This window comes from Eptatretus burgeri, chromosome 5 (assembly GCF_056783735.1).
Source record: "Eptatretus burgeri isolate ZD-2024b chromosome 5, Ebu_testis_v1, whole genome shotgun sequence".
NCBI classification, from domain to species: Eukaryota; Metazoa; Chordata; class Myxini; order Myxiniformes; family Myxinidae; genus Eptatretus; species Eptatretus burgeri.
Window position 1 is genome coordinate 11,153,317 of NC_140965.1, and position 25,650 is coordinate 11,178,966.

The 25,650-nt window shown below is 42.5% G+C and overlaps 1 protein-coding gene across 8 annotated transcripts in view; it reads left to right on the top strand.

The window, feature by feature from the left end:
* The window catches only part of PHRF1 (PHD and ring finger domains 1), an 87,272-nt gene that overhangs the window by 15,130 nt on the left and 46,492 nt on the right, over window positions 1-25,650 (top strand). Inside the window, exons 1-12 of one of the 8 annotated variants that reach the window (XM_085880700.1) lie at window positions 5,341-5,511; window positions 8,161-8,353; window positions 8,773-8,862; window positions 10,475-10,588; window positions 16,784-16,858; window positions 17,341-17,573; window positions 18,156-18,239; window positions 18,628-18,755; window positions 19,064-19,155; window positions 19,249-19,400; window positions 19,868-19,952; window positions 20,136-20,260. In XM_085880700.1, coding sequence (XP_085736826.1) covers window positions 10,498-10,588; window positions 16,784-16,858; window positions 17,341-17,573; window positions 18,156-18,239; window positions 18,628-18,755; window positions 19,064-19,155; window positions 19,249-19,400; window positions 19,868-19,952; window positions 20,136-20,260 — 1,065 coding nt within the window. In that variant the 5' untranslated portion in view covers window positions 5,341-5,511; window positions 8,161-8,353; window positions 8,773-8,862; window positions 10,475-10,497. Of the gene's footprint in view, window positions 1-5,340; window positions 5,538-8,160; window positions 8,354-8,772; window positions 8,893-10,474; window positions 10,589-16,783; window positions 16,859-17,340; window positions 17,574-18,155; window positions 18,240-18,627; window positions 18,756-19,063; window positions 19,156-19,248; window positions 19,401-19,867; window positions 19,953-20,135; window positions 20,261-25,650 lie in introns of those variants that run through there. The other 7 variants (XM_085880702.1, XM_085880699.1, XM_085880703.1 and 4 more) reach the window with 7 other exon arrangements.

The following is a 25,650-nucleotide window of genomic DNA, read 5'->3' on the forward strand; positions in this document are numbered from 1 at the left end:
CAATCACCTGACATGCCCAGTTAAGTATTTATAAGCATATGCCTTTGATCTACCACCTACAAATCCACTTGGTATCTTTTCACCTAATTCATCTTTAAATTTTCCAACAACCTTTTTTTTCTTATTTGAGAAGAGTGGGTTATTCGGATCAAAATTACTTGTATCATAAATATCTTAATCTTCTTTCATATCCTTATAAACATCATCTGTAGTTATCTCTCGTATGAAGCTATCCGTATCCATATATAGCAATACAAAATTCTCACCATATCTTTTCTTTAGATTATTATAAAAGTAATCATACATTAAAAACTTTGAAAGATCTAAAACAGACGTTCCCACATAAATCGATTTATCTATCTTTATACTCTATTTATTCAAATGAACAGCACTAAAAATATCTGTCAATATTTCTACTCTTTTAAAGCTTGGTTTATTTATCAACTTCTCCACCTGCTCCCAAGTTGCAGCAAGTCTTACATTTTGTCTATTCCTTGTATTTTCCATTGTTTTACCGAATGCAGAATTATTCATCAACTTATAAAAGTTCTTCTGAAAATCATTATTAGCCTTTGTTCTCATCCTCGTATTATAATCAATATATTGACCAAACCAATGGCTTTGGCTTAATTTTAGTACCCTATGTACCTTTTTAACTTGTAGTCTTGCTTCTATAAATTGCTTTAGATTTCTTTGATGTAAAACATACTTCTCTTTATCAAAAAATGTTGTTCGTAATTTAGTTTTTGGAATATATTTAAACTCATTTGAAGAACTGAAGAAATGTTGTTGATAACCACCGAATAGCTCTTGATTGGGGATCTCTTTATTGGCTCCATAAGAAAGGTCTTTATGTTTGTTATGAAGTTTTCTCGGATAGTTTAAATCTGCTTCAAAAGAATACCCATAAATCCCGTTTATCTAAATCTTCTTGACTTGTGGAGATTATATCATCTAAGATAGATTTGAACTCGTATTCTTTTATCCATTTAAAATTACCATTGGGTTGAGATTCAGACATTGCCCAGCCATACAAGTTATTAGCATCAAACTACATTGAGTAAGATGTGGGCTTATCAGGTGAGAAGTCTCGAAGATATTTATTATTTGCCTTGGCATATCTCTTTGAACAAACTTGTGAAATTCCTCCTCTTTTGGCCTTCTCAATCATCAAGAGCATATCTACATCACTTAGAAGATCAAGGGGTTGTTTCGTCATTTTTAACATAGAGCTCCAGGCTAGTCCAGGAGATGTATAATAATGGACAGGATCAAATGCATAGGAATCTTTATTATAATAAACTTCTCTAAATTTCTCAAACACATCAGCAAATAATAAAACATCAGTTATTAAATAAAGATCATGATATTCACCCATATTTTTTTTTATCTCAAACTCTTTCCAAACTTATTTTGCTTTTTCATATTCTTCACCCGTTATATGACTTCTTCCTAACTTGTTATAAAAACGGTTTTGAGGAGGAAGTTGTTTCTTTAAATCTTTCAAAGGAATCCATATAATCTGATGGGTAAATGCCCTTTTTGGGAAGAAGAGAAATGTCTTTACCCAAGTCGGCTTCAGTCCTAAATTGACGAGAAAGTATAGGAAAATATATGTTTGAAACCAAAGAACTTAGAGGACTTGTCATAAATTTACAAGAGTCAAGAAATCTAATATTTGTATTTACACCAATTTCATGAGTATAAATCTGTTTTGTAAATGAGATGTAATTTTGATCTGTATTCAGAATTACTGTTATCCTTCCAGGAGTCTTACTTTGTTCTTTTATAAAGAGATGCTTATCATAATGACAATTATTATGAAGAAATACAGGTATGAATGTCAGGATTCTATAATTAAGATTTCAATTAGTATGAGCTGCTCCTCTATATTTCCCTGTTATATGGCAATGATCTCGAACCCTTTTAGCAGTTTTTACCAAACCTCTGAGTATATATGACGAATCCTTGCTTCTTCAAATTCTTTCTCTTCATTTGGAGATAAGTTAAGGGGTTTATTTGTTCTTGACATAATTTTGGTTGGCTTTATACAATAATCCTCAATCCCTTTAACAAATTCATCAGCAGCATCAGGTCCTCCATACAACTCCAACTTATCATATTTACTTCCTCCAGATGATTTCATGTAATAACAAAACCCACAAGGGATATGCTTTTGATATTTTTTTAATATCATCAGTCTTTTCCAAGATGCTCTGAAAATCAGCATATATTACAAATGGGTGTTTTATACATTTATTTGTTTCATTAAATACAACTTTCTCTCCTGGTCCTGGCATCTCAACAACTGCTGCTTTATGATTAGAACAATACTATAAATGTTTATCAAGTTTTTATTGAGATCGAAAGATGTTTAGACATCTCTTACAAGGATATGATTTATGCTTTGATTTATCAACTTGACTACTTACCAATCTCGAAAAGTTTTTAATATCAGCATAATGAGCGGTTTCTTTATTTGTGAAATAAAGGAGATCTACATGCCGGTCATTTGACCAATTATAATTATTGGATATAATATTACTAACTCTTGGAATTTCAACTTTGTTTTTATCAGTTAAACCAAAAACATTTATTGATAGGTTATTCATATTCTCAAACTTTGTTATATCTTTTAAGCTCATGGGTTCTCCTCCAGAGATGCCAAGATCCCCAGTTTCTAATTTATTCTCATATTTGTTATACTTTGAAACTCCTTCACAGTCCCTTTCCTGTGGATAAAGATGTGCTAAGATACTCCAGAGAAAGCATTTATTATCAGTATTTTTATCATTAATTATTGTCTTTGTATTCTTTATATCCTCAGGTAAATCAATATAAGAAGAAGCTTTGAGCGGAGTGGATTTAAGAATATGAAGATCGATATATGAAACATTCCCAATATTGAACCCACTACCTTGTTGTTGTTCTTCTAATTCAAATCTCATAAGGTCTTCAAAGACCCTCTGCCTCTTGAGCTAACCCTCTGCCGTACCATCGGTCATCCCTCAGACTGGCATGCAGCAGCTTCTTCGCTCACTGCTGATCTGGATAAAATCACAAACTGGTCCAGCACGTGGAACATGTCTTTCAATCAGGACAAATCTCACACTCTCACGATGTCTCTCCGAAAGGACCATTTTGAACCCCCCCCCCCATCCACTTTCTCAACAATCCTCTGGAAGAAGTCCTTTCTTTCAAGCTTCTGGGACTCACTATCTGCCATGATCTCTCCTGGGAAAGCCACATTTCAAACGTCGCCTCCATAGGCAGTCGCCGACTGGGAATCCTCCGTCGTGCAAAGTCCTTCCTCGGCCCATCTGAGCTCCTGACCACTTACAAAGCTTTCGTCCACAGCCTGATAGAGTACTCCTCTCCCTTCTGGGCTGGTGCTCCTGCCTCCCACCTTTCTCGGCTTCACGCTGTAGAAACCAAGGCATTTCGGATCATTGGCATCTCTCGCAATGAGGCTGTCTTTGGGCCTCTCACTCAATCACCGCAGGTTGGTCAGTGGTCTTTCTGCCTTCTACCGTCTCCTCTCCAGCCGAGCCCCCCCTGCTCTCTCTGTGATTTGTCCCCACCACATTTCCGCAGGGCGCTCAAGGTCCGCCAACAACCCCCTTCTGGTAAAACTACCAAAATCACGAATCACTGCTCACCTTCACTCTTTCATTCCTCTTTTTCCTACCTTTGGAATAAACTCACTCACTCTATTCATTCCCATTCTTCCCCCCAGGCCTTCAAAACAGCTGTTCACCACCACCTCTTATCATCCCCCATCCAAATCCTCGATCTTTTCTACCCCCGATAATCCACCCAAGCCCACCTCCTTCAAATTCCCTGCTTTCCTTCCTGAAAGTTCCTGTAATGTCCATCTTCTATTCCCCATGTTCCCCGTCCCATCCCTTTCCCTTCCACAGATCTCCAAATGTTTCTGTTCCCCACTATTTTGTCCTTCCCACTCCCTCCCCTCTTGTCTCATGCCCCCCTTGATGTGCGTTGTGTGTTAGCTCTCATACGAGCCTCGACAAGGTATACAAAAAAAAAAAATACTCTGCGCAGACAGTAACCATCTCTGATTTTGAAAATTCCTCCGAGAAAAAAAGTTATGACGTCAAAATATCTCCGCTAATGGAAATCGCCGAAAAAATTATCTCCGAAACTCGGCAAGCTTTTTGAGTTCTATTTGCAGGAATCGAACAGGGCATTAGCGGAGATTAATTACCGCACATATAATACATCACTATGACGTCATATCAATTTTTATGACACCATTACTATTTTTTGACATTTTTTTGTTTCACAACCCAGAGTTTTCATCGGATCTTCGTGAAACTTGCCATGTATATGCAGAAAGCCCACGCGCAGGCAGCAACCATCTCCGATTTTGGAAATTCTTCTGAGAAAAAAAGTTGACGTCATAATATCGCCGCTAATGGAAATCGCCTATACCATTATCTCCGAAACTAGGCGAGCTGTTTGAATTTTGTTTGTGGGAATCAAGCCGGGCATTAGCACAGATAATTTATCGCAAACCTGATACATCACAATGACGTCATATTCGTTTTTATGACGTCATCATTAAGAGGACGAGGATCTTAGCTCATTTGAGCTTGTTTTTTTTCACTCTCCTGCTCCTCCATCCAGACCTTCTTTCTTTCGAGTGCTGCTTTCTGTCTGCTGGTTGCATCATTGGTTTTGGACGCGGCTATGCAGCTGATGCAGTGTCCCTATTATCAGTACACTGGTACTCATTCTGCCGACCTCAGAGGGATGACAGGCTGAGTCAACCCCACCTGGTATTAATTCAGCATCCAACGGGGTTCAAACTCAGGGCCCGAGGATCCCAAATCAGCCCCCCTAACCGCTAAGGCAACACCAGGCTTCCATCCAGGCCTAAAAGGGGAAAAGCAGTCTCAATAGCTCCGCCCCGCCTCCTTTCTGGTCACGTGGACTCGGGATCCAATCATAGCACGACACGCCGATGACGACATGACGTCACGGCAATAACCGGACAATCACAATTATCACGTGTTTGACATGTGGCAGCTAATTGTTCGCTCTTCACGCAAAACACACGAGGATGAACGTCAGACAAACGGCATATTTGTGCAGGGCCGCCTGATGCGCCATCTGGAATGCCAGGCAGGTTGGCGAGCTTGCTGTTTTGTTTTAAGTTCACCTGGAACCTCGTTTCTGGGAGCTCATGGGATGACGCGTCATATTATTTAAAAACAAACGATAAAAATCATTTTAAACTTGACAAAAAGCGCCAAAAAGGACGTTTCACTTTTCAAAACGCGAAAGTGCTCCGGTGAATCCGCGCGCGGCGGAAGTGACGTCGCTCGGGTAACATGGCGGAAGTGACGTCGCTCGGGTGACATGGTGGCGGAGTAAAGGATATCCCCAGCTGGTGGGACAGGCCGCGGGTTCTTGGCCTCGGCCGGCTCTGTTTGTTCGCGTTCAGCGGGTCAGAAACCTCTTCCGCCGAGAAGGTCGGCGAGACCGCGTGTGAGTTCGGCGTTTCGAGGACTTTGGTGTGTGTGTTCATCAACGACATCGCCGGTTAGCATTGTCTTTCGACACGAAGCCGGCTGTCCGCCCTCGGCACGCGCTGCGCTTGACCAGCTTGACAACCGATGGGATTAATTTAATTATATATATATTTTTTCCACAGTAATTAATTTAAAGAACACCCCTCGTGTCTTTGTCTCCTCGTACCGAGCCACCACAGCGGCTGTGCGCGCACGCACGTGTGTGTCGGGTATTGTTCGCCTCGCGCGTTCCCGGAGGTTCGCGTCCGTCCTCGAGCGAGTGTGCACGCAGATCTACTCGCGTATATAGATCGCTCATTCTCGGATCGAATGAGATCTCGATATACCACGGCGACCCTATTGTTAAAAGCTCTTTCTAGTCGTTTTATTATGATTTTTTAATTGATGGAATTTAAAACGAGACTTCCTCATTTGAACAGAACACGCCAACGGTGCATATGTTCTGTGTGTTCGTCACGGTTTGAACTGCCTAACCACAAGTCCATTTTAAACCTTGAATGTAGATCTTATTCAACTTGACCACTTCCACGTCTGTTCCAGAAGGTGTTTGTCCATCCACATCCACATCCACATCTACATCTACATCTGCTTGTTGTTGGCTTGATGGTTAGGGCAGTGGGCTTGGGATCCTTGGATCTTGAGTTCAAATCCTGCTCAGCTGTTTAATTAATACCGGGTGGGGTTGACTATGCATGTCATCCTTCCAATGACAACAAAATGAGTGCCAGCTTGCTGGTGTCGGAGTGGCGACCCGTCCGGGATTGCGTCCAATAACCAAGGAGACTGTTTGGGCAGCACCAACGTTCTGCACTGAGTATGGTCCTGATGGATGGATGGATGGATGGATGGATCCACATCTACTGTTGTCCATATCGTTCAAACAAAAACACACACACACACACACACACACACACACACACACACACACACACACACACACACACACACACACACACACACACACACACACACACACACACACACGTCTCTGTTTATTAACGTTCCACTTCATATTTTGCATTTAAATTGTCTTTTCATGCCATTCATCATGAAGATCTTCTGCATCGGTTGGGGTGTGGTGGTGTGGTTAATAGGGGTGGTTGATTGGAGGTAGGTTATACCATGATTTTTTTTTTTAATCGTGTATATATTAATTAACGGTGGAGAGAAGGCTGGGCTGACAGGCTGCACATTGTTTAATTTATTGTTTTGTATTTCATCTATCTATAATTCCAGCAGTGTGTGTGTGTGTGTGTGTGTGTGTGTGTGTGTGTGTGTGTGTGTGTGTGTGTGTGTGTGTGTGTGTGTGTGTGTGTGTGTGTGTGTGTGTGTGTGTGTGTGTGTGACCGCTGTTTCTCGACAACCACTGGTCCGATCTAATTGAAACTTGCCAGGTATATTGCTGGGGACCTGAGTATGTGCCTTTTCAAGGTTTGATATTAATCGGACAAGTGGTTCCCAAGTTATGGCCATTTATTTACCAAACCAATGACAGGACACGGTGCTGCGTAGGTGTGGCCGATGGGGAAGAGATCCTCGGTCGCGTTCCCCATTTCGGGTTACAACGTACGCACTTCCGGATAGTGATGACTTACTGTATTCTAATAATTTCTCGATTTCTTATGCGCATTTATAGATAAACACAATGCCCCAATCAAGTCGTCGTTTACGAGAGCCTGTTGTTTGAAAGTTTTTTTTTTTTTGCACGTACGGGCACGAGAGAGCGAAGGAACGGCCTGTGTGGTTGTTGTTTCTGGCACACTGTTTGAAAGGTTTATTTTTTTATTTTATTTTATTTTTTTTTGCACGTACGGGCACGCACTAGTTTATTTGTAATGCTTGCTGCCCTTTTGTATATGGAATTGAGGCTATTGGAAGAGTGAGTAAATGGAGGGCAAAAAGGTGACGTACCGACAGTGGGGCAAACAGGTGCATGGAACGAGGAGAAAGAGGGGAGGCGAGATGTGCGGAGCAAACGTGCAAATAAGAGGGTTGAGTTCGGCGAGGCTCGGATTGATGGTGGTTGAAAAGATCGCAGCTCGGGATGAGACGGTGGTACATCCAACACCTGCTGTTGAAGTCGGAGTGAAGTAGAATTGACCATCCTCAGGTAGATGGTTCGGTGAATGGAATAAAGGAGTGGAGGAACAAAGATGAGATGGGTTTTTTTTTTGTTGTTTTTTGATCGGTAGTTGTTTATCCTCAGAGTTGTCCCGTCGTGGCGTTCCAAGAGGAGTTTACACCTTTTCGTGTTCCCACCTGAGTGTTTTGTTTTTGAAGTTGTACCATCCGATTGAAATCTAATTCCACTGTTTGGATTTTTTTAATTCATTTTTTCATTTTGCATGCCTATGTTTATTAGATTCACAACTAATTTTAAGTAATTATAAATGTTAGAGCCTATGATTGCTTGTTTTGCCTCTCGTTGCTCCCTCAACCTTCCTCCCCTCTTCTTTTGGCTTCATTTCATCCACTTTAACTCTTGTCAACTCAAACTGAATATACTGGACTAATGTTTACCTGCTGCAGTTTGTAAGGGCTGTGGTAAGGTATTTTTTTTCTGCCAAGTCCTGTCTGTATTGCTTCAAATCGAAATGTTTGGCAGGCTTCACACCATCAACTCCACGACCAACTTTGAAATTTGAAGAAGAAGAAAAAAAAAAGAAGAACCACTCATTTTGCGTCTTCATACGCATTGGGCCGCCGAGGCAGTTTTTCCTCGGCGAGAGGGTGCAATCCTGAACGGGTTGCCACTCCGATGCAGGATGCTCAAACGGCTCTTTCTTCCCATGAAGCTGGTACTCTTTTTTTTCTGACCCCAGAATGTGACGGGCTGAGTGAACCCACCTGGTGTTACGGTGATGGCACGACAGGGGCTCTCAAACTCAGGACCCTAAGATCTTAAGTTCGCCACTTTAACTTTTAAGCCAACACCAGGCTCTTTTGAACTCTGACCCCCCTTTTCTGTGGTATCTAAAGAAATGCACCAAACTCACGTCTCTCCACTTCAACATGTTGAGGTTGTGATAATTGTGTATCATTTTGTCAATTCTTGCCTGGATTGGTTGAGACACAGGCATGGCAGGTCAAAACAAACAAACAAAAAAAACACTTAATTTTGTGACCAATTTTAACCTTTGACTGCTATCTGAAATGTTTGTCCACATTTAAGCAGGGCATGTTTGAAAGCACCTTTTGAACCAACTTTCATCCCTAGTTACGTGGTGTTGGCTTGGTGGTGAGGGTGGCTGGCTTTGGATCCGAGTGTCCTGAGTTTGAGCCCTGTTGGCTGCTGAATTAACACCAGGTGGGGTTGACAGCCTGTCATCCTTCTGAGGTTGGCAAAATGAGTACCAGTGTACTGGTCCCAGTGTGTGCCCCAGTTAGAATAGGTACACCGTATCCCTGCATGTTATAAGAGGCGACTTAAGGGTTGATGTCAGGAAGGGCATCTGGCAATTTTTTTGGATATATATATATATATATATAATTTGAATCGCTCTATCGTGCTGAAGCATTTGTAGCTATGTGAAAAGTAATATTAAACTAGCATAACCCGTGCTCTGTGCGACATGTTGGGGTGTGTGTGTTTGAGAAAGGAACTGATGCAGAGTATCAGTAGTAATTTTACTTTAATGCAGTAAGTGGAATACGATTTCACTGTTTCAGAACCATTTTATTTACTTTTTTTGTACCATGCACCTCATATGGTCTTCGAGATAATGTAAACCGAATATCACGTTACTCGAGCGCAGAACAAAGTCGAAGATAGCGCGACACGAAACCACAAACTAGGAAATAATATATAAGAAGTGGAATACGATTTCACTGTTTCAGAACCATTTTATTTACTTTTTTTTGTACCATGCACCTCATATGGTCTTTGAGATAATGTAAGCCGAATATCACGTTACTCGAGCGCAGAACAAAGTCGATGATAGCGCGACACGAAACCACAAACTAGGAAATAATATACAAGATGATCCCCGACCCCATTCCTTTGTGGATGTAGGTAAGTGTTTTCAGCCCTCACAAAAAAAAATAGAAAAAAAAAACCAATTTGATTTCTTACAAATGCCAACAGGATTAGAACAGCGCCGGTCAACGCCGGATACCCCGACTAGTAATTGATGAAATGTTAAATTTGACCATCGTCGAATTCAGAAACTGCATGGCATCCACCCACATCGCGTTCGGCATCCCATGCCTGATTGATGGAGCGTGGTTATTTGCTATCAGCAGAGAATCGGTGTTTTCTGCACAAAACAAGTTATTGGCAGGCCGACTACGACGACGACTACTGTTTCATGCTTATGGAATTTCATTTCCATACGAATTGGTGATGTAATAGTTGGCCTCCATTGTTGCTTCTCTGGTTTTATTTAAGGTAACTTTGTGGATGCAGGTCTCTTCCGTTGAGCATTTGTATAAATATGGAACCGTGAATTTGATGGTAACCTTGAATAGAACCTGAATCCGATCAGCACCAATCGTATCCCTCACCCACGAGTCAATAACTCTCCTCACTTATTGACCGCAGCGATAAATATGCAACCGTGATGAACATTGGCAGTGGTAAATGTGATCGCTACACGAAGCAGTGTCAGGTGAATTGTTATGTTTGCCAGGTTGGTCTTTATTTACCCAATGGTGTGCTACTTTACTTTACTTTTCTTTTTTTTTTTAAATTGTCGGTGAGAAAAGTAAAACAAATTTTTAACCCAGAGATCCCAGGAGGTGACTCGAATTCCCAAACAAAGCTTAACATCACTTGTACGGTGCATTCAGGTGATGCGACATCTGTGGACCTTGGATGAAACCGACCGACGCATTTTACTCGTATACCATTCGCTTTGCCATTGGACATTGCTCTTGTGTCGTTAATCGTGTAATGTATGTTTTGTGTATTTTGTTGGCAGTTTCGGCTTCGTGATCCCAGTACATGCTGCCAGCGATGAAAGGGGCAACACTATTGCCTGGCACGAGCCAGGAGGACGCAAGTAATGCAGGCACTGCTGGTCGGGAGAATGATGGTATGAGTATTTAGTAATTAATTGACGAAAGCATGTTGGATTCGGAACATTGTGGTTGAATAGCAATTAATAACTGGCAAGTTGACAATTGGTGATTGACAAGTGTACGGGTTTATTTATTTATTTGTTTATTTATTTATACTTGAACAAGGCTCATGGAAGAGCAGATTGAATTGACAGTGGGGGTCGTGGGGCAACAATTGGGCACAACCAGAAGAGAAATTAATTAGGAGGTGGATGATGAGGTGGGTCGCTGAAACCAGCAAGTAAGAGGGTTGTATTAGGAAGGGTTATTGGGTCATAAAGGTCATGGTTCAGGTTGGGGATGAGTTGAAGTGGCATTGTACTTGTTGTACTACTGATGGCATGGAAAACTAGAACGGAGTCTGGCAAGCCGTCACAAATCCCCACGCTTCCCACCTGAACCAAAGGGAACGATGCAAAAGGTTCCAACCGGAATGACCCAATATGAAATTTTGAGTTTTTACATTTTGACCCCTGTGACCCTAAGTCCCCACCCCTTGGGGTATGAACTGGGGTCTAATAAAAAAAAGAAGATATATTTCATGTGTCCCCCCCCCCAATGTTGATTGCATATACAAAGGTTCATGAAAAAATGTTTCAAAACGTGCCCGTAATTTCCTTTTTGGGGGTTTGACCTTTTTGACCCCACCCTGGGGGGCAGGCCAAAATGATATGGCTGTTGCACTTCAGTGCCGTGTGATGCTTATAACGAGAAAGTTTGAATTTCTGTGCAACCGTTTAAGAGGAGACAGCGTGACCAGACAGACAGAGCCAATTACAATACCCCCCCATGCCTCCCGTTTTTTTCTCCAAAAATTGTGGGGATAACTAGCACTATCTATATTAGCTTTGTTCCTGAAATTTTAATAACATGTGTGACGGTAACCATGCAAACTCATTTGGTGAAACGGAACAATCCAGAGCTGACCCTTCTGCCAACTCTTCTCGGAGAAACTGACGATTTTCGAACGATCTTTGAGAAACAGATGGACCAATCAAACAGATCGGTTGGATGAAGTTAGCTGTGTTGTTGCATCACCACTATTTTGTCTGAATCTCGCGTTTACTCTGCCCTCGGAGCACGCAGCAAATTTGATTGGTCAAGACTGCGTACATTTTGCCTAAGTACAGTACTGCACTACTAAACCGAGGGTTTTTGGCAGTGCAACCAAAGTGATTTGTGTTCTACAGTGTTCAAATGTATAGTTAAATTGAAATAAAATGAAAGTTTTAAAGGCTGGAGAACCCCCCCCCTCCTCCACCCAACCAAGAAAACCCATTGATTCGGAAGCTTGCCGCCGCTGATGCACCGTCTTTCACACCACCTTATTTAACATGTTAAGTTCTTCAAGCCTGTTGTTTGTGTCCTTTATGACATCCCTAAACGCAGTTAGTTTCCTGTATGGAATGGTTTTCATTTTTGTTTGACTGACAGACAGGCACGATTGCTTTACTGCGCTGTGTGCATGCGTGCTCAGGACGAGATTCCGTACAATTTGCCAAATTCAGAGCCAAAGTACTGCTAAACTGCAGGTGCATGTTCCAATTGATGTTGTACAGTGTTCAAAATATAAAATTCAATTGAAATTAAGGAGTTCCTCAATCATCAAGATAGACAGACAGACAGACAGAGTGAACCAATTGCTTTCCCCTGCTTTTCGTTCCATGCGTGGATCAATTGGGAGCACGGCACATACTCCATTGCTTTATACATCGATTGCTTTTTTTGTGGAACGAGTTTCTGATAAATTGTTGCATAAAAGGAACTTGAATATTCCACCTTTACTCTGGATGCTGCTCAACCTTGCAATGCAAACCATGACCTGGTTGTTATCTCCTTGTTTCATCAGTCACTGTCAGCAATCCTGAAAGGGTCGCTGTGCCATGAATGCCAGATCGTGTGTATTCAGCCAATAATTTGAACAGTAAATGATGTATGATGAGATTGCCATGTTGTACTGAAGAGGTAATTATGTGGTTAGTTTGTCGAAATCCCTGAGGTGTTTTAGGTGAACCATACAGTTTCATCTTGTTTGGATACCTGCTTCAGAAACAAGTTACTGCCAATAATATGAACTTGAGCAAACGTGGACCTTGTGAGCACCAAAAACTCTTTGGCTTCTCAGCTGGGTTTATGGTTTTTATAGGATGTTACATGTTTCATGGGCCAAGGAACGCATCACTACTTCAGTTAGTGCGGGCACGAGTGCCAGTCTTCCGACACGATGTTGCAAAGGTAGTGCACTTGAGCTGTCTTGTCTGGGTTGTGATTCTTGACCCTCTTGCTATAAACAGTCGGATTGGTGCTTTGCAGGCAGGGTGTTGCATCGCACGATGCACCTTCCCTCGGATGGGTGTTGAGCTGGGTATCCCGTCTGCTCACTCGAATTGATCGACATTAAAGATCGCACGGATTCTTTCGCGAAGAGTCAGCAAGTTATCGCCGGAAACCTAAACAAATTGCAAATTCCTGCCCAAATCCCCCTCATTTGAACATGAGCACTGGCCAGCTTGTAAAGAATTGGGGGCGAAAACATTCTCTGGTGGACCTCACAAGAAAGTGGGAATATTTGGAGTAGTCGTAGTTGTCGTCGTAGTAGTAGTCCCATTTTTAATAATTTTGATGCACACCCCTCGCTAGAAATGCCATTGTAAGACTTTGCGGACAACTCCGCACCCCCAGTTCGGTGGCTTCATGAAATTATCATTACATGTCGGCCAAAAGTCTCTTTTTTTTTTTTTCATTGAAGCATTGTATGGAACTATACTGTCGGAAAATCCATGGCTGCACAAAAACAATATGAGGGTATGACGTCATCATGACGTCATTTTCACGAATACATTCAATAAAGCACGTAGTTTGCTTCAAAGATCGTTATATCGATGTGAAATGTGACATTTCATCACTGGAATTCCCAACGGATAATGCTTTCAGAAAATTATACGCCTGCGTGGGGGGGGGGGGGAATAAAAGTACGTAAAATAGGGCTGTCCTTATTTTATTCTTTTTGGAAATTTCAAGGGGCTAACCCAAATTTAGGTTGATATTTATGAGAGAAAAAAAAATATAAAAAATGAACCCGAAAATTTTTTTTTTCGGGGTTGCTCCCGTCCATCGAAATTTGAAAAAAAAAGAAATTCATTTTGTATTTTTCTTTTTTTTAATCTTATGCCAAAATTACATTAACATGTAATGTATGATGTTTTCTGGTGCATTATAATCTGAAATACTGCAGAAAAATATTGTTGAACTTGGCAAGATTTTTCCAGTCCATCTCAGTGAAACTTGAAAAGTCTAAAAAAGAAATCAAGATTTTATGTATTTTTCGCGTTTTTCGAACTCCGCAGTTTGCAGACAGAGTCTTTGAACAGACGGGACAAGAGCGATAGTTCACTTGTTCAAAGTTGATTTCTTACAGTCCAGGAATCGTTTTCGGTGATCAGTTACCACTTGTAATAGGTACCGCTTTTGCTCCTCATCGTCCGTAATAAGACTGTTGTACTCAGTTGCCAGAGCTACACCACGCTCTGCACAGTCATTCACAACTTTCAGCTTGCTGACGATAGTACGACCCTGTACGAAACTATCCTCAGTTTCCCATTGATCCGGGTCTTTGTGCAGAAAGTCAAGAGTTCAATTGCAGTACATCAAAAATACTTCTGCTTCTGGGAGATGCGAAATCTTCCAGTTTTCGGCGCATGATGTCTTTCTGGTGAACAACAGCCTGAATGACCGGATACCAGACCTGAAATTGACGGCAGTCAGTCAGTCACTGACTGACGGACTCGGTGATTCAATGGAGTAATGAGCAGACAATACAACAGATCTAAACAAAAAATATCTCGGACGTACAACGAGCCGTGTCAGTACAAGGACAAAAGACAATTTCATGTTGAAAATGGAAAATTTTCCCATTTTTGAGCCATGTCTCGGGACATATGTAACACTTTTTTTTTTGGGGGATCAAAAACATTTTTTTTGTGTTATTCACGTTCAAACCAACCAGTAAGCACGCAAAAATTTCATGAAAAATATCTCTGACATAAAAATGCACATTTTTTACATTTTTTTTGACAGTTGGTAGCAACCCCAAGACAATTTTTTTTCAGGTTCATATTTTTTATATATTTTTTTTTTCTCATAAATATCAACCTAAATTCGGGTTAGCACCTTCAAATTTCCAAAAAAATAAGGGCAGACCTAAAGTAAAACTGCAAAATGATGTCATAACGACATCATCTTGACATTATTTTTTTTCCCCAAATTTGTCCATAAAAGCTGAAAATCTCAAAGATTACTCCCAACAAATGAACCAGTTTTGTTGTTGTTGCTAAAATTAAATGTTTACCTACTGCCTGGTTGTTATGGAATCGCTGTAATCATGGTAATTACCTAATTAGACTTGTTAATCACCGAATGATTACCACATGCATGTGTTTCTCGACGTTTTCTGCATGGCTCTTGTGTGTTCTCGCTGATCAAACGCCACCGTTTGCTTGCAGGTCTAACTAAACATGGCTTTCAATACTGATTGGCTCCGTTGCATCATCCGTCAGACAAACACTTCTGCGGAAATGCGTTGTCCTAATGAAGGACTGCTTTGACATATGCGCGGATTTTTTGCAGAACGTCGAATAATTCCAAGCTCTTTGTTCACCACCCATCAATGTCGGTATTGGGAATATTACTGCACAAATGCTCCTGGAAAATGGTGCGTCCTGGCATAAATGTTGTCACCAAAAGTTCAATAACTCAATGCTGGAACGTGCAAGGGCATAGAGAACAAAGGAATCGACAGACTCGGATGGCGTGTCTTGTCAAACGCCGGCCCTCTGCAGTAAGCAAGAGTCTGTGTTTTCTGTGTGGATGACGGCAGTGAAACGCTGCACGAATTCACGATGTTTGATGCGGACAGGTCGTTATGGAACATGGCCACGGAAATGACAGACACAGACCTGCTTTCGAAAATATCCGGTGGTGATCGTGTGGCTATAGAAGCGAAATACCTGCTGAGCTGCATGACGAAGTACCATACTTGCTATCGCTCATACCACAGAGAGTGGACCAGTGTGTCAACATCATCTGGAATGGCACAGACTTTTGCTGGAGTTGTGCATTACATCGAAGACTCCATTGTGGAGGGAACCGATGTGTTCCCATGAGCCGGTATGGTATTCATCGTGCTGACTATTCACGTCCGAAAGAATTCGGCTTTCTAATTACGAAAAACGAAACTCCTGAACGAAGAGCTGCTTCAACTTTTTTGCAGAAAGTTGGGTCCAAGACCAGTCAGACGGCAAATGTACGAGCTTTGTATTCCCCGAAGGTTTGCGACAGATGCTGTGTGACACTTATCTTGTTAGGGGACTATAAATTAGGAGCCTTGCAATTCAAACGCACCATCTCGTCTTGATCCCAGTTGTGTGTAGGACTGTCGTGATCCTGGTGAACAGTGCTGCTTTGACTTTTGGTTCATGAAGATCACATATCGGGACAATCGGCAAATGCTTGGTATATAGCCTTGAAGAGCACATTCTTTGAACACTATCATGGTTCTAAGCAAGCGGTGACACAGACAGTTACTTGGATACAACAACCACAGCCACCACAACTGCAACAGCAGTGACAACAAGAACCACATGTTATAAAATGTGCTTCCCCCCCTCCCCCACCTTTTTTTTTCTTTTTTTCTTTCTTTTTTTTTCACTTGTTTCACTTCGTTTTACATCATCTTTGAGATTCACAGAGAGGTATGCAATATGTTTGTGAAGTTCAACATGCTGCCTTATGATTAAACCCATTAGCGAAGCGACGCGACTTCATCGTCATGATGACTCGCACTTCTCCAAATGTATTCAATCGTGAAAGTTTATGAACAAAAACCAGGCTGATTAAAGTTATTATTTTAATCGAGTTCTGTGTAAGGAGTAGATTTGTGAGTAGTAATGGTGAGCGATACCAAAGAATCTCTTCTTGCTGCTGCCTACAGGGTGGGAAATCATTGCTTAACTTCCGATGCGTACTCTGACCACCTGTTGCTGCCATTTAAACCAATATTGAGTAACTCCAACTGGTTTACTCTGATGTATGGTGTTGTTCATAAACCTCTGCTGAATTTCTGCTTCAAGTTGCCTTGATACATCTTCTGTTCATTGATGTTTTGCACACAGATGCCGGACAGGATGAGAGCTCGTATAATTGCTTATTGATGGATGAAGAGACAAACGAAATGGATTCTGATGATGGTGAGTGCTTTGGCTATTTAAGTACTTTCTGTCTTTCTGCCACCTTAACCGTTAGGCAAACACCAGGCTTCAATTTTTAAGTGATTCTTCGTACGAGAGAGAGAGAGAGAGAGAGAGCGAGAGCGAGAGCGAGAGAGCCAGAGAGCCAAAAAGCATGTCCAGAATGATATTTCAAAACGTTGTGGATGGATTTGAATGACACTTTTTTTGGATGAGTTGTGTTGGTGCCAATAACAAGCAGACTATATTTTGGTTAAGGTCCAGATGCAGATCTGGCCTATCAGTCTGACCTTATAATCTGGCCAACCTATCGGTGGGATACAAAATGTAAAATGTTCAGCTTGGCGCAGCTATGTGCTCTTCTGATTGCCACTCTAGTTCCATCTGCACTTGATTTTACTGCACACGGCGTGTCACTGTGCAGCTTACTTAAGGCATTTTGTTTATTTTATAAGTAAGGTGAAAGTTCCATGTTTGTGCAGAGGAGGATGAGGATGAGGATGAGGATGAAGATGACGATGAGGACGACGACGATGTGGGCAACACGCCAGGGGACGAGGCCGTGCTTCGTCCAGATTCTGGGTCTGAGACGGGTTCTTCGGCCGAGAAGGAGACGTGCCCCATCTGTCTCAATTCGTTTCGTGACCAGGCTGCTGGTGTTCCGGAAAATTGCTCGCATAACTTCTGCCTTGATTGTATCCTCGAGTGGGCCAAGGTATGCAATCGGAGTGCTTTATGACTGCCCCCTTATAAACAAACGTGCATATCTAAACGTGGAGACATTGTGCCACTTCCAGCGTGCAATTGCTTGCTCATGCCTGGTTTTGGCTTAATGGTTAAGGTGGTGGGCTTGGGATCCGAGGATCCTGAGTTCAAATCCCCCTCAGCTGTTGAATTCATACCAGGTGGGGTTGACTCTGACTGTCATCCTTCCGAGGTCGACAAAATGAGTGCCAGCTTGCTGGTAGCCTGTGTCGGAGTGGTGACCTGTCCAGGATTGTGCCCAATAACCAAGGAGACTGCTTAAGCAGAACCAACGCTCTACACAGAGTATGGTCCCAATGGATGGATGGATGGATGGATGGATTGCTTGCTTGCTCCCAGTATTTGTTTTTCTGCTAATCTTTTTTTGTTTTGGGGTTCTTGTGGAAACTGAAGATGAATATTGTCTTGTTTCAATGTGGTTACAACTTTTTCCTCTTTTTTTTTTTTTTTTTTGTTTAATTTTTTTTTTTTATTTCTTTACTTACCTCCGTCCTACTCCCACCCACCCACTGCTACAACGAAAAACCATCAGAATGTGAATTCCTGTCCTGTGGACCGGAAACCTTTTTCAATGATCAAGGTCCTCTCGCATTTGGGTGGTGCCACACTTCGCCAGGTAGGGAGGCTGCATAATCTCTGTTGTTGCCTGGTTGTCACTGCTGTTGCGCAATGTTGCATTAGACACAATGTTTGTTTGTTCATTGCAATGGACATTTCCCAGAGGTTGAGCATTGTGTTATTTTCGTGTGCAAGGCAGAGATTGATGGAGACTTGTGCAAACGGGAAGCTTAAAATGACCCATTTTTGCTCACTGGATACCAAAAACGATGCATTTTGAAGGCTATATTTGCATGATAAGAGATGTGCTGCACCATCATAGCTTTGTAATTGCGATGCAGAATTCACTTTGGTCCTGAGCTGCGGTGACGTGTCTTATTTGCCAGATGTGTGGACGTTTTTTTTTCTTTTTTTCTTTCATTCTTTCTTTTCCATTTTTCATGCAGGTTCCCATACCAGACCGCTTGAACGTGGTGACTGATGAAGCGGAGCCTGCGGATGAAACTCCATGCCAAGTTTGCGGTAGTGGTGACAATGAGGACCGGCTGCTGCTTTGTGACAGATGCGATGCCGGGTATGTGTTTGTACTACCCTGGAATAGTATGCAAGAAAAGATAAATAGGATGGGGTGTTTGAGCTGGGGGGAGGGGGGCGGCGAGGGGGGGGGGGAGTGGAGCACGACATGATTCAGAAAAATAAGGGAAAGGCAGGATGCTTGCAGGTTTCCATTGCAAAGCTTTTTAAATGAATTGCATTGATTAAAATTGTATTTGTAACCTTGTTGTTATGATTCCTTCATGTTTTGATTGGAAAAAATATTTCGAATGGAGGTTCCAGTACATTTTTGAATAGGATTGAAGTAGACTCCCTGTTGTTGTTTAGGTACCATATGGAATGCTTGATCCCACCTTTGGATAGTGTCCCAGTAGAGGAGTGGTTCTGCCCCATATGCATGCCAAGGCCTCGCCACTTTCGTAAGCCTCACCCTTCCAGCATAGATATAACTTTTGCATTAACCTAGCGTGAATGTGAGTACAAGCAACTCATTTGTTTTGTTTTGTAAGCAGCGAGCGAAGAAGAACACGCTGTGCACAGCTCTGAGGTGCACCACAGAGTAGCCTCGACACCCCCCACCCGGGCCATCGCTCGTACGCGACACAGCGAGCGTGTCCGTGGTCGTGTCAATGAGAGACGCATCGCCCGTTCTCAACGCTCCACGGTACCTCTTCTGTCTTGCTTGATCTGCTTTGGTGGGGAAAAGGGCAAGGGAAGACCACTTGTCAAGCAGTAGAAAACAGCCAGGTCACCAATCTTTCTGCAGTAAAAAAGCAGCAGGCCCTCTTTCCAAGGTGCGTTGATTACCCTCGGCCTTAGGTAATCCTCAGTTTGCCGAGAGCGATCCATAATTTTTCACTCGGCTCTGCTGCCCTGATGACAGACAAAGGAGAAGTAGCAGCGTCGGTGTACACTGTATAACCGTACTCGACGCTATTGCAAATGAGAAAGTGTGATAAACATCGGGTCTTTTGACATCAGTGCTGCTGCCACTTTCACTAACCTCGTACTAAACCCAACAGAGTAGTTGATTGATCAAGTTCTTATTGGGAGGAAGGGTTGGTTGATTTAATAAAATTAACTTTTTTATTTTTCCTTGGCATTGTCTGGATTGTGCTCATTTCTTTGCAGGATCAAGGCTTGTTCTTGGATGACATTTTTGATGCCATTATCTCTGGTCTAAATATCAGCCTGCCACCGGCCAGGCTAGCCCGGGGTATGTGCAATTTGAGGGTAAATATAGAGGGGTGGGGGGTGGGGAGGGGGGGGGGAATGGGACTTGAGCTTTTTGAATTATTTTTGAACTCTTTGTTTTATGTTTTTTTTTTTTTTTCCCAGTTTTTTTTTTTCTCCAGCCTTTTCCATTCCCGTTTCCTGCCTTCCTTCCTTTGGTCTACAGGCCGCACAAGGACAAAGTCACGAGGGAGAAGGGCTCGGGGTTCCGCAAAACGAACGTCGGGTTCAAAGAAGCGTAAATTGAAGGGGAAGAGGAAGAGGAGAAAAGCAAAGAAACGAGTAAAACCGGTAAGCTTGGATTTGATGGCAGTCGAGTGATTAGGATTGGCATGCGAGGAAAGGTGTGTTTGTATTTATCCGATCGGCTGAGCTAGATGATGACGGTCGTGAGCAGCTCAACCTGCTCGGTTTGAGGACTGCATTTGGACAAGTTAATTCACTCAAATAAAATTAACTTTATATCTCTTTATCGCCCAATTTATTTGGCATAGCAGGCCGAGATTAAATGTGCAACTTTTGTTGTTGCTGGTATTTCTCCCAAAATGCAGTTGACTATGGTATAAAACCCTTCTTTGAGTTAGTCCGGCTCCGTTGATTGGAATCTGAGTGTTGTATGTGTATATATTGTCGGGATGCTGGCGGCCAAGGTTAATTTCCCGACCCAAATTGTGGTGTCGGGCGGTTAACGCCACCAGCCCCGGATTGTCAAACTGCTCCCTTGGAGGCCTACAGCCGAGACTCTCCGAGATCAATGCGCGCGTGCGGGAAAACAGTTAAGCGTTGTACCTGAATAGCACAAGGGGGCGGGGTGGGGGCTATACTCAAACCCCACAACAAAATCATGGCGACTTAAAATTAACGCATTTAATGAAAATAGACATTTTTAGAAAGGACAATAATCGCAATAAAATAATGTGTGAAGTAAACTAATCCGAAAGTCCAAGTCGAGGTGCCTCCACATACAGACAAGGGAAAATGAAATGAATGAAAATCCTTCCTTTATTCTGGCACTTAGCTTTGTCCTGAGATTGTCTTCGTGGAATGTGAAATCAAGGCGCTTCTATTTGCACGTGTAGACGCATGCAAGATGGCACTAAGTCGCTGTCTCGCAGCGGGACAAATGTAAGTCAGGCAATTTTTGAGCAGGATTCAACACCAAGGCTCAGACCCTGTGCAGCTGCTTCATGCATTGATAGGCCTCAACGACCCGCTATTTGACATACACGAGGCTCGCGGTCCATTCCTCACGACCCAACGAAGAGCCAAAAGCCAGCATCTTGCTTCACGACACGAGTCAAATCTTCTCAACACGAATACAAGAATTGTGCCATCTTCTTCATGCATCGAAGGAAAGCCAGCCCTGTTCTTACAGCCCATATCCTAACTACATCCTTTCTCGACCGCGTGCGTCCCTCACTCCGCACTCGTGCGTTCCTCCTCTCCACTCCACTCTGACTGACGTCACATGCGGACCCCTGTTTCCTCCTCTGGGGCATGGCTTATTCGCACGAAACCCAGGAAGGCGGGCTTCTGCCGCTTGTAGTTGTTTTAGGGGGTGTTCCCCACCTTTATTGCCTATCTTGGAATACAAAATGCAGGGAAAGTTCACAGAGGGTTATTACATCCTGGGGCATTTAGTCTTAAACCCTACCTTAATAACACGGGACCACCCCCCACCCCCCCCCATGTGGTGACGAGTAACAATTAAGCTCACAGTTTCCCTACTTAATTGCATCAAGATGCCTCCTCCACACCCACGGACCAAACATCTCCGTTCAATCCCAACTTTCCTTTTAAATTCCTCCATCTACCCCCACTACTGGAAATATATATATATATATATATATATATATATATATATATATATATATATATATATATATATATATATATATATATATATATATATTTATATTTATTTATATATTTAAATCTATTTATATATATATATTTATTTATATATATATATATATATATATTTATATATATATATATATTTATATATTTATATATATATATATATATATATTTATATATTTATATATATATATATATTTATATATATATATTTATATTTATATATATATATATTTATATATATATATTTATATTTATATATATATATATATATATATATATATTTATATTTATATATATATATATATTTATATATATATATATTATATATATATATATATTTATATATATTATATATATATATATATATATATATATATATATATATATTGTTGCGGGCTGGCGGAGTCGGGTGGGGGAAGTTACCTCGATTCCTACCAGACTCCCCGGAATTGTCGGCCGTCGCTCACGGATAATTACGTGATGTGGTGGACGCCAATACCTCAACCGTGTGGCATAGGGTCCTCCTGTCTCGCATCAAGTTACCTAATTAACCACGCGGTTTCGACTACTTGGGAACCACGCCCTCGGTTCGCCTTGCCCGAACTAGATCACTCTACCAACTATTGACTACCTTTCCAGATCGGATGCAGTCGAGCGGCACTGCCAAGGACGTACCGGCTAGAAGGAACGGATTTTCGGAAATAAAGACCCGGCTAAACTCAGATTCAAACCATGCTGGACCAATGGAGGAAAAGACAAAGACGAGCTGGGAACATTTCCACAATTATTTATTTACAATAAGCGGGGAAAAGCATGTGGCACAACAAAAAGGTTTGTTGGGTATGTAATGCAGGGGAAAGATGAGAGAGGTGTGGTGCAGCAATTTTACAAGCAACTTACAAAAGCGGACACAGTGCAGACTTGACGTGAGATTAATAAAAGCAATAACAATCGCAACAATGAATATCTTGTACAGACTTATCTAACGGACAGGCGCCAACACACTCAGACATACACTCAGACAAAATAAACCCAATGAGAGGCAATGGACTTTTGCAGCCAGGGAGGGGAGGGAGTTGAGGTCACAGTTTTTGGTACCTGAGCATTTTGGGGAAAGGGATGCTCCGTGGTGCGGCACGCAACAAAAGTTGTGTGGTTCAGTCCACCGCTGCACACTTGGTAATCGTGTCTGGCAGAGTCCAAAGAGGCGAGAGATGAGCAGTAGGCAGGACCAGATAAGAGGCTTGGTCGAGGTCGTGTGGGTGAGGACCAGTACAGAAGGCAGGCCGTCGAGGCGAGACGTTGGCAGAGCCAGGCAGCAGTCACACTTTCACAACAATTCTCTTCAACTTCTCCAACTTGCAATTCTCTTCAATGACCAAACAACTCACAATTCTAACTCGACCTCTCCAACGACCCGCAAAACCAACTCGACACAACTCTGAGGATTGCTCTGTACTTTATAGATCACGGTGCTCGGGGAGGAGCCATGGCGAAACCGACATCATTGTCCGATCCGAGCATCCTGATTGGACTGGGCCTTCATGTGGTCCGCTTTTCTGGGCGGGGTTTCGGCCAGATGCAGGTCTGGCCCGCCCACGCCGCGCGCGTCTGGGTTTGGGAAGGTGGAAGCCGATGCGGCTTTCATAGCGAACTTCGGATTCTGCCTCAGAAAACGAGATTCCGGATACAGTGGGTAGTCGGTGGTACACTATGGTAAGCGAGACGAGGGTGCGAGCAGGGAGAGGGTACCGTGGGTTGTTGTGGATTTTGCGTCAGAGATGAAATGGAGTGGGGATAAAATAAAAGGGAAAAATGATTTAATAACCGAACTAAGGCCCATCGCAACGCACCCCCGTGTCTTCCCATGACACAAGGAAGGGATCTAATCTCACGTATATTAATGAAATTATTGACTCAGGACAACTGTATGTTGTATGCATATGGTTCCGAGAACCGTAACACTACCCCCCCTCCCTATTGCTAGTCTCGACCCGAGTCGTCAACATTCGTGTGGCATGCAGGTGTAGGTTTCCCCTCGTACATTTTACCTACGGATCCCCGAGTGCGACATTTTGAATACATGTCCCAACTAGAGGGGGAGCACTCGGTGGAGTGCAAAACCTCCACCGCCAATACTGCTAGGTCACTCAAGTGAACCTGATATCCTATTCATTCAATTTGACGTCAACAGTGCTCACAGAGTTCTAGTTTGCAACTTTCCCTTTACTTTTAACTTTTACATACTCAATTCATTCGTCATAACTAGATTCCTTGAGACAGAAATTGATTTTACGTGGGTATATCCACCTGAAGTTCCAAAATCAGCCGCAATTATAATTTTGGTATGTTTTTTTTTGTTGCAAATCACTGATAACATGTAGAAATGCAAAAATAAAAATCGAAATTTTGTTGAAAAAAAAGTTGCAAATTTTTTTTTCTCTCTAACAATTTTTTTTTTGGGGGGGGGGGGGTGGTGGAAATCACTTAAAACATGTAGAAATGCAAAAAAAAAAAATTCAAATATTTTTTCAAAAATGGCCGCCATCGTGGCCATATTGGACTTTGGACCAAGTCCAAAATCTAATGGCATGATCCTTGGACCATACCTAATCCCCCCACCAAGTTTCGTCGAAATCCGTCAAGGAGTTTTTCCGTAATACTGTTCACAAACAAACAAACAAACAGAAAGGGGTGAAAACAGTAACCTCCGATCTTCGATGGCGGAGGTTAAAAATAAATAACCTAGTGCATTGTGGAACTAAACTAACAGACTCATTCGGACAACTTAACTACATTTCCGGAACTAAACAAACAACAGGTGGGTCAGAACTATACACATTTCTAATATTTACACTACGCATGGCCCAAGACCTGTGACTTGAGCAAAGAACAATAAAGTCAACATTTGGGGATGAGTGCAACAGCAGGCAACTGATGATCAGGTGACTTCAGGGCCCTCAGTGGTCCTTCGTTTGTTGGTTTTTAAAAATTTTTTCCTGGCTGTTGGAAGCAACTCACCCAAATACGGCAGGCCACACACCGTTTCACAGTTCATTTGAACTGGCCTTTATACAACAAGGAGATATCCGGGCTGCCCAATGCAGTCCCCGGTAATGCGGCTGCCTGCAGGGCAGTCCTTGCAAACACTTTCACAGATATGGTCCTGGGGCACATGGTAAAGGTGGTGACATGGTAATGCAAATAAAGGCATGGGGAGGTATGGTAAATGGAGTCAAGGCAAAGGCAGAAAAAGGCATGGCAAATGCAGACCAGGTAAGGTGCAACAGGTAGCACATGAAGCTGGCCGGCCTCGGAGTGGTCTCTTGAGGTTGTGGAGGGAGTGTGGCGTTGGCCAGTCCGAAGACGACTCGGTCCTAACCTACGGTCTCCCCTCAACCTATCGCCTATGCCTGTCCTTGTCCACACCCACCCCCATCAGCTTGTAACAAACAAAACAATAAATTTATACTTTTTATTTTATTTTTTAATTACGTGTGTCCCTAGCCCCCTTATTGTCTTTGTTTGGCTAACCTGTCCTGACTGTCTGTTCCCAATCCCTAAGATCCCTTTTTAAAGGATTGAGGAAGAGACAAGTGAATCTCTCTCGAGGCCCAATGCAGCCTCAGAATAGCTCCCACAGATTTCAAAAATTTCCAAGGCGAGTCCAGCGGCCTACGAACAGCGAAGGGATGGATGGTGTGAAGGGGTACACGTTTTCTATCGATCCCCGGGGCTTTTCAACACGTCTGTCGCTTTAAACTATCGGTTCTAGCAACCACGATTCCCGTCGCCGGTTTTGGTGTTCGTTATTAATT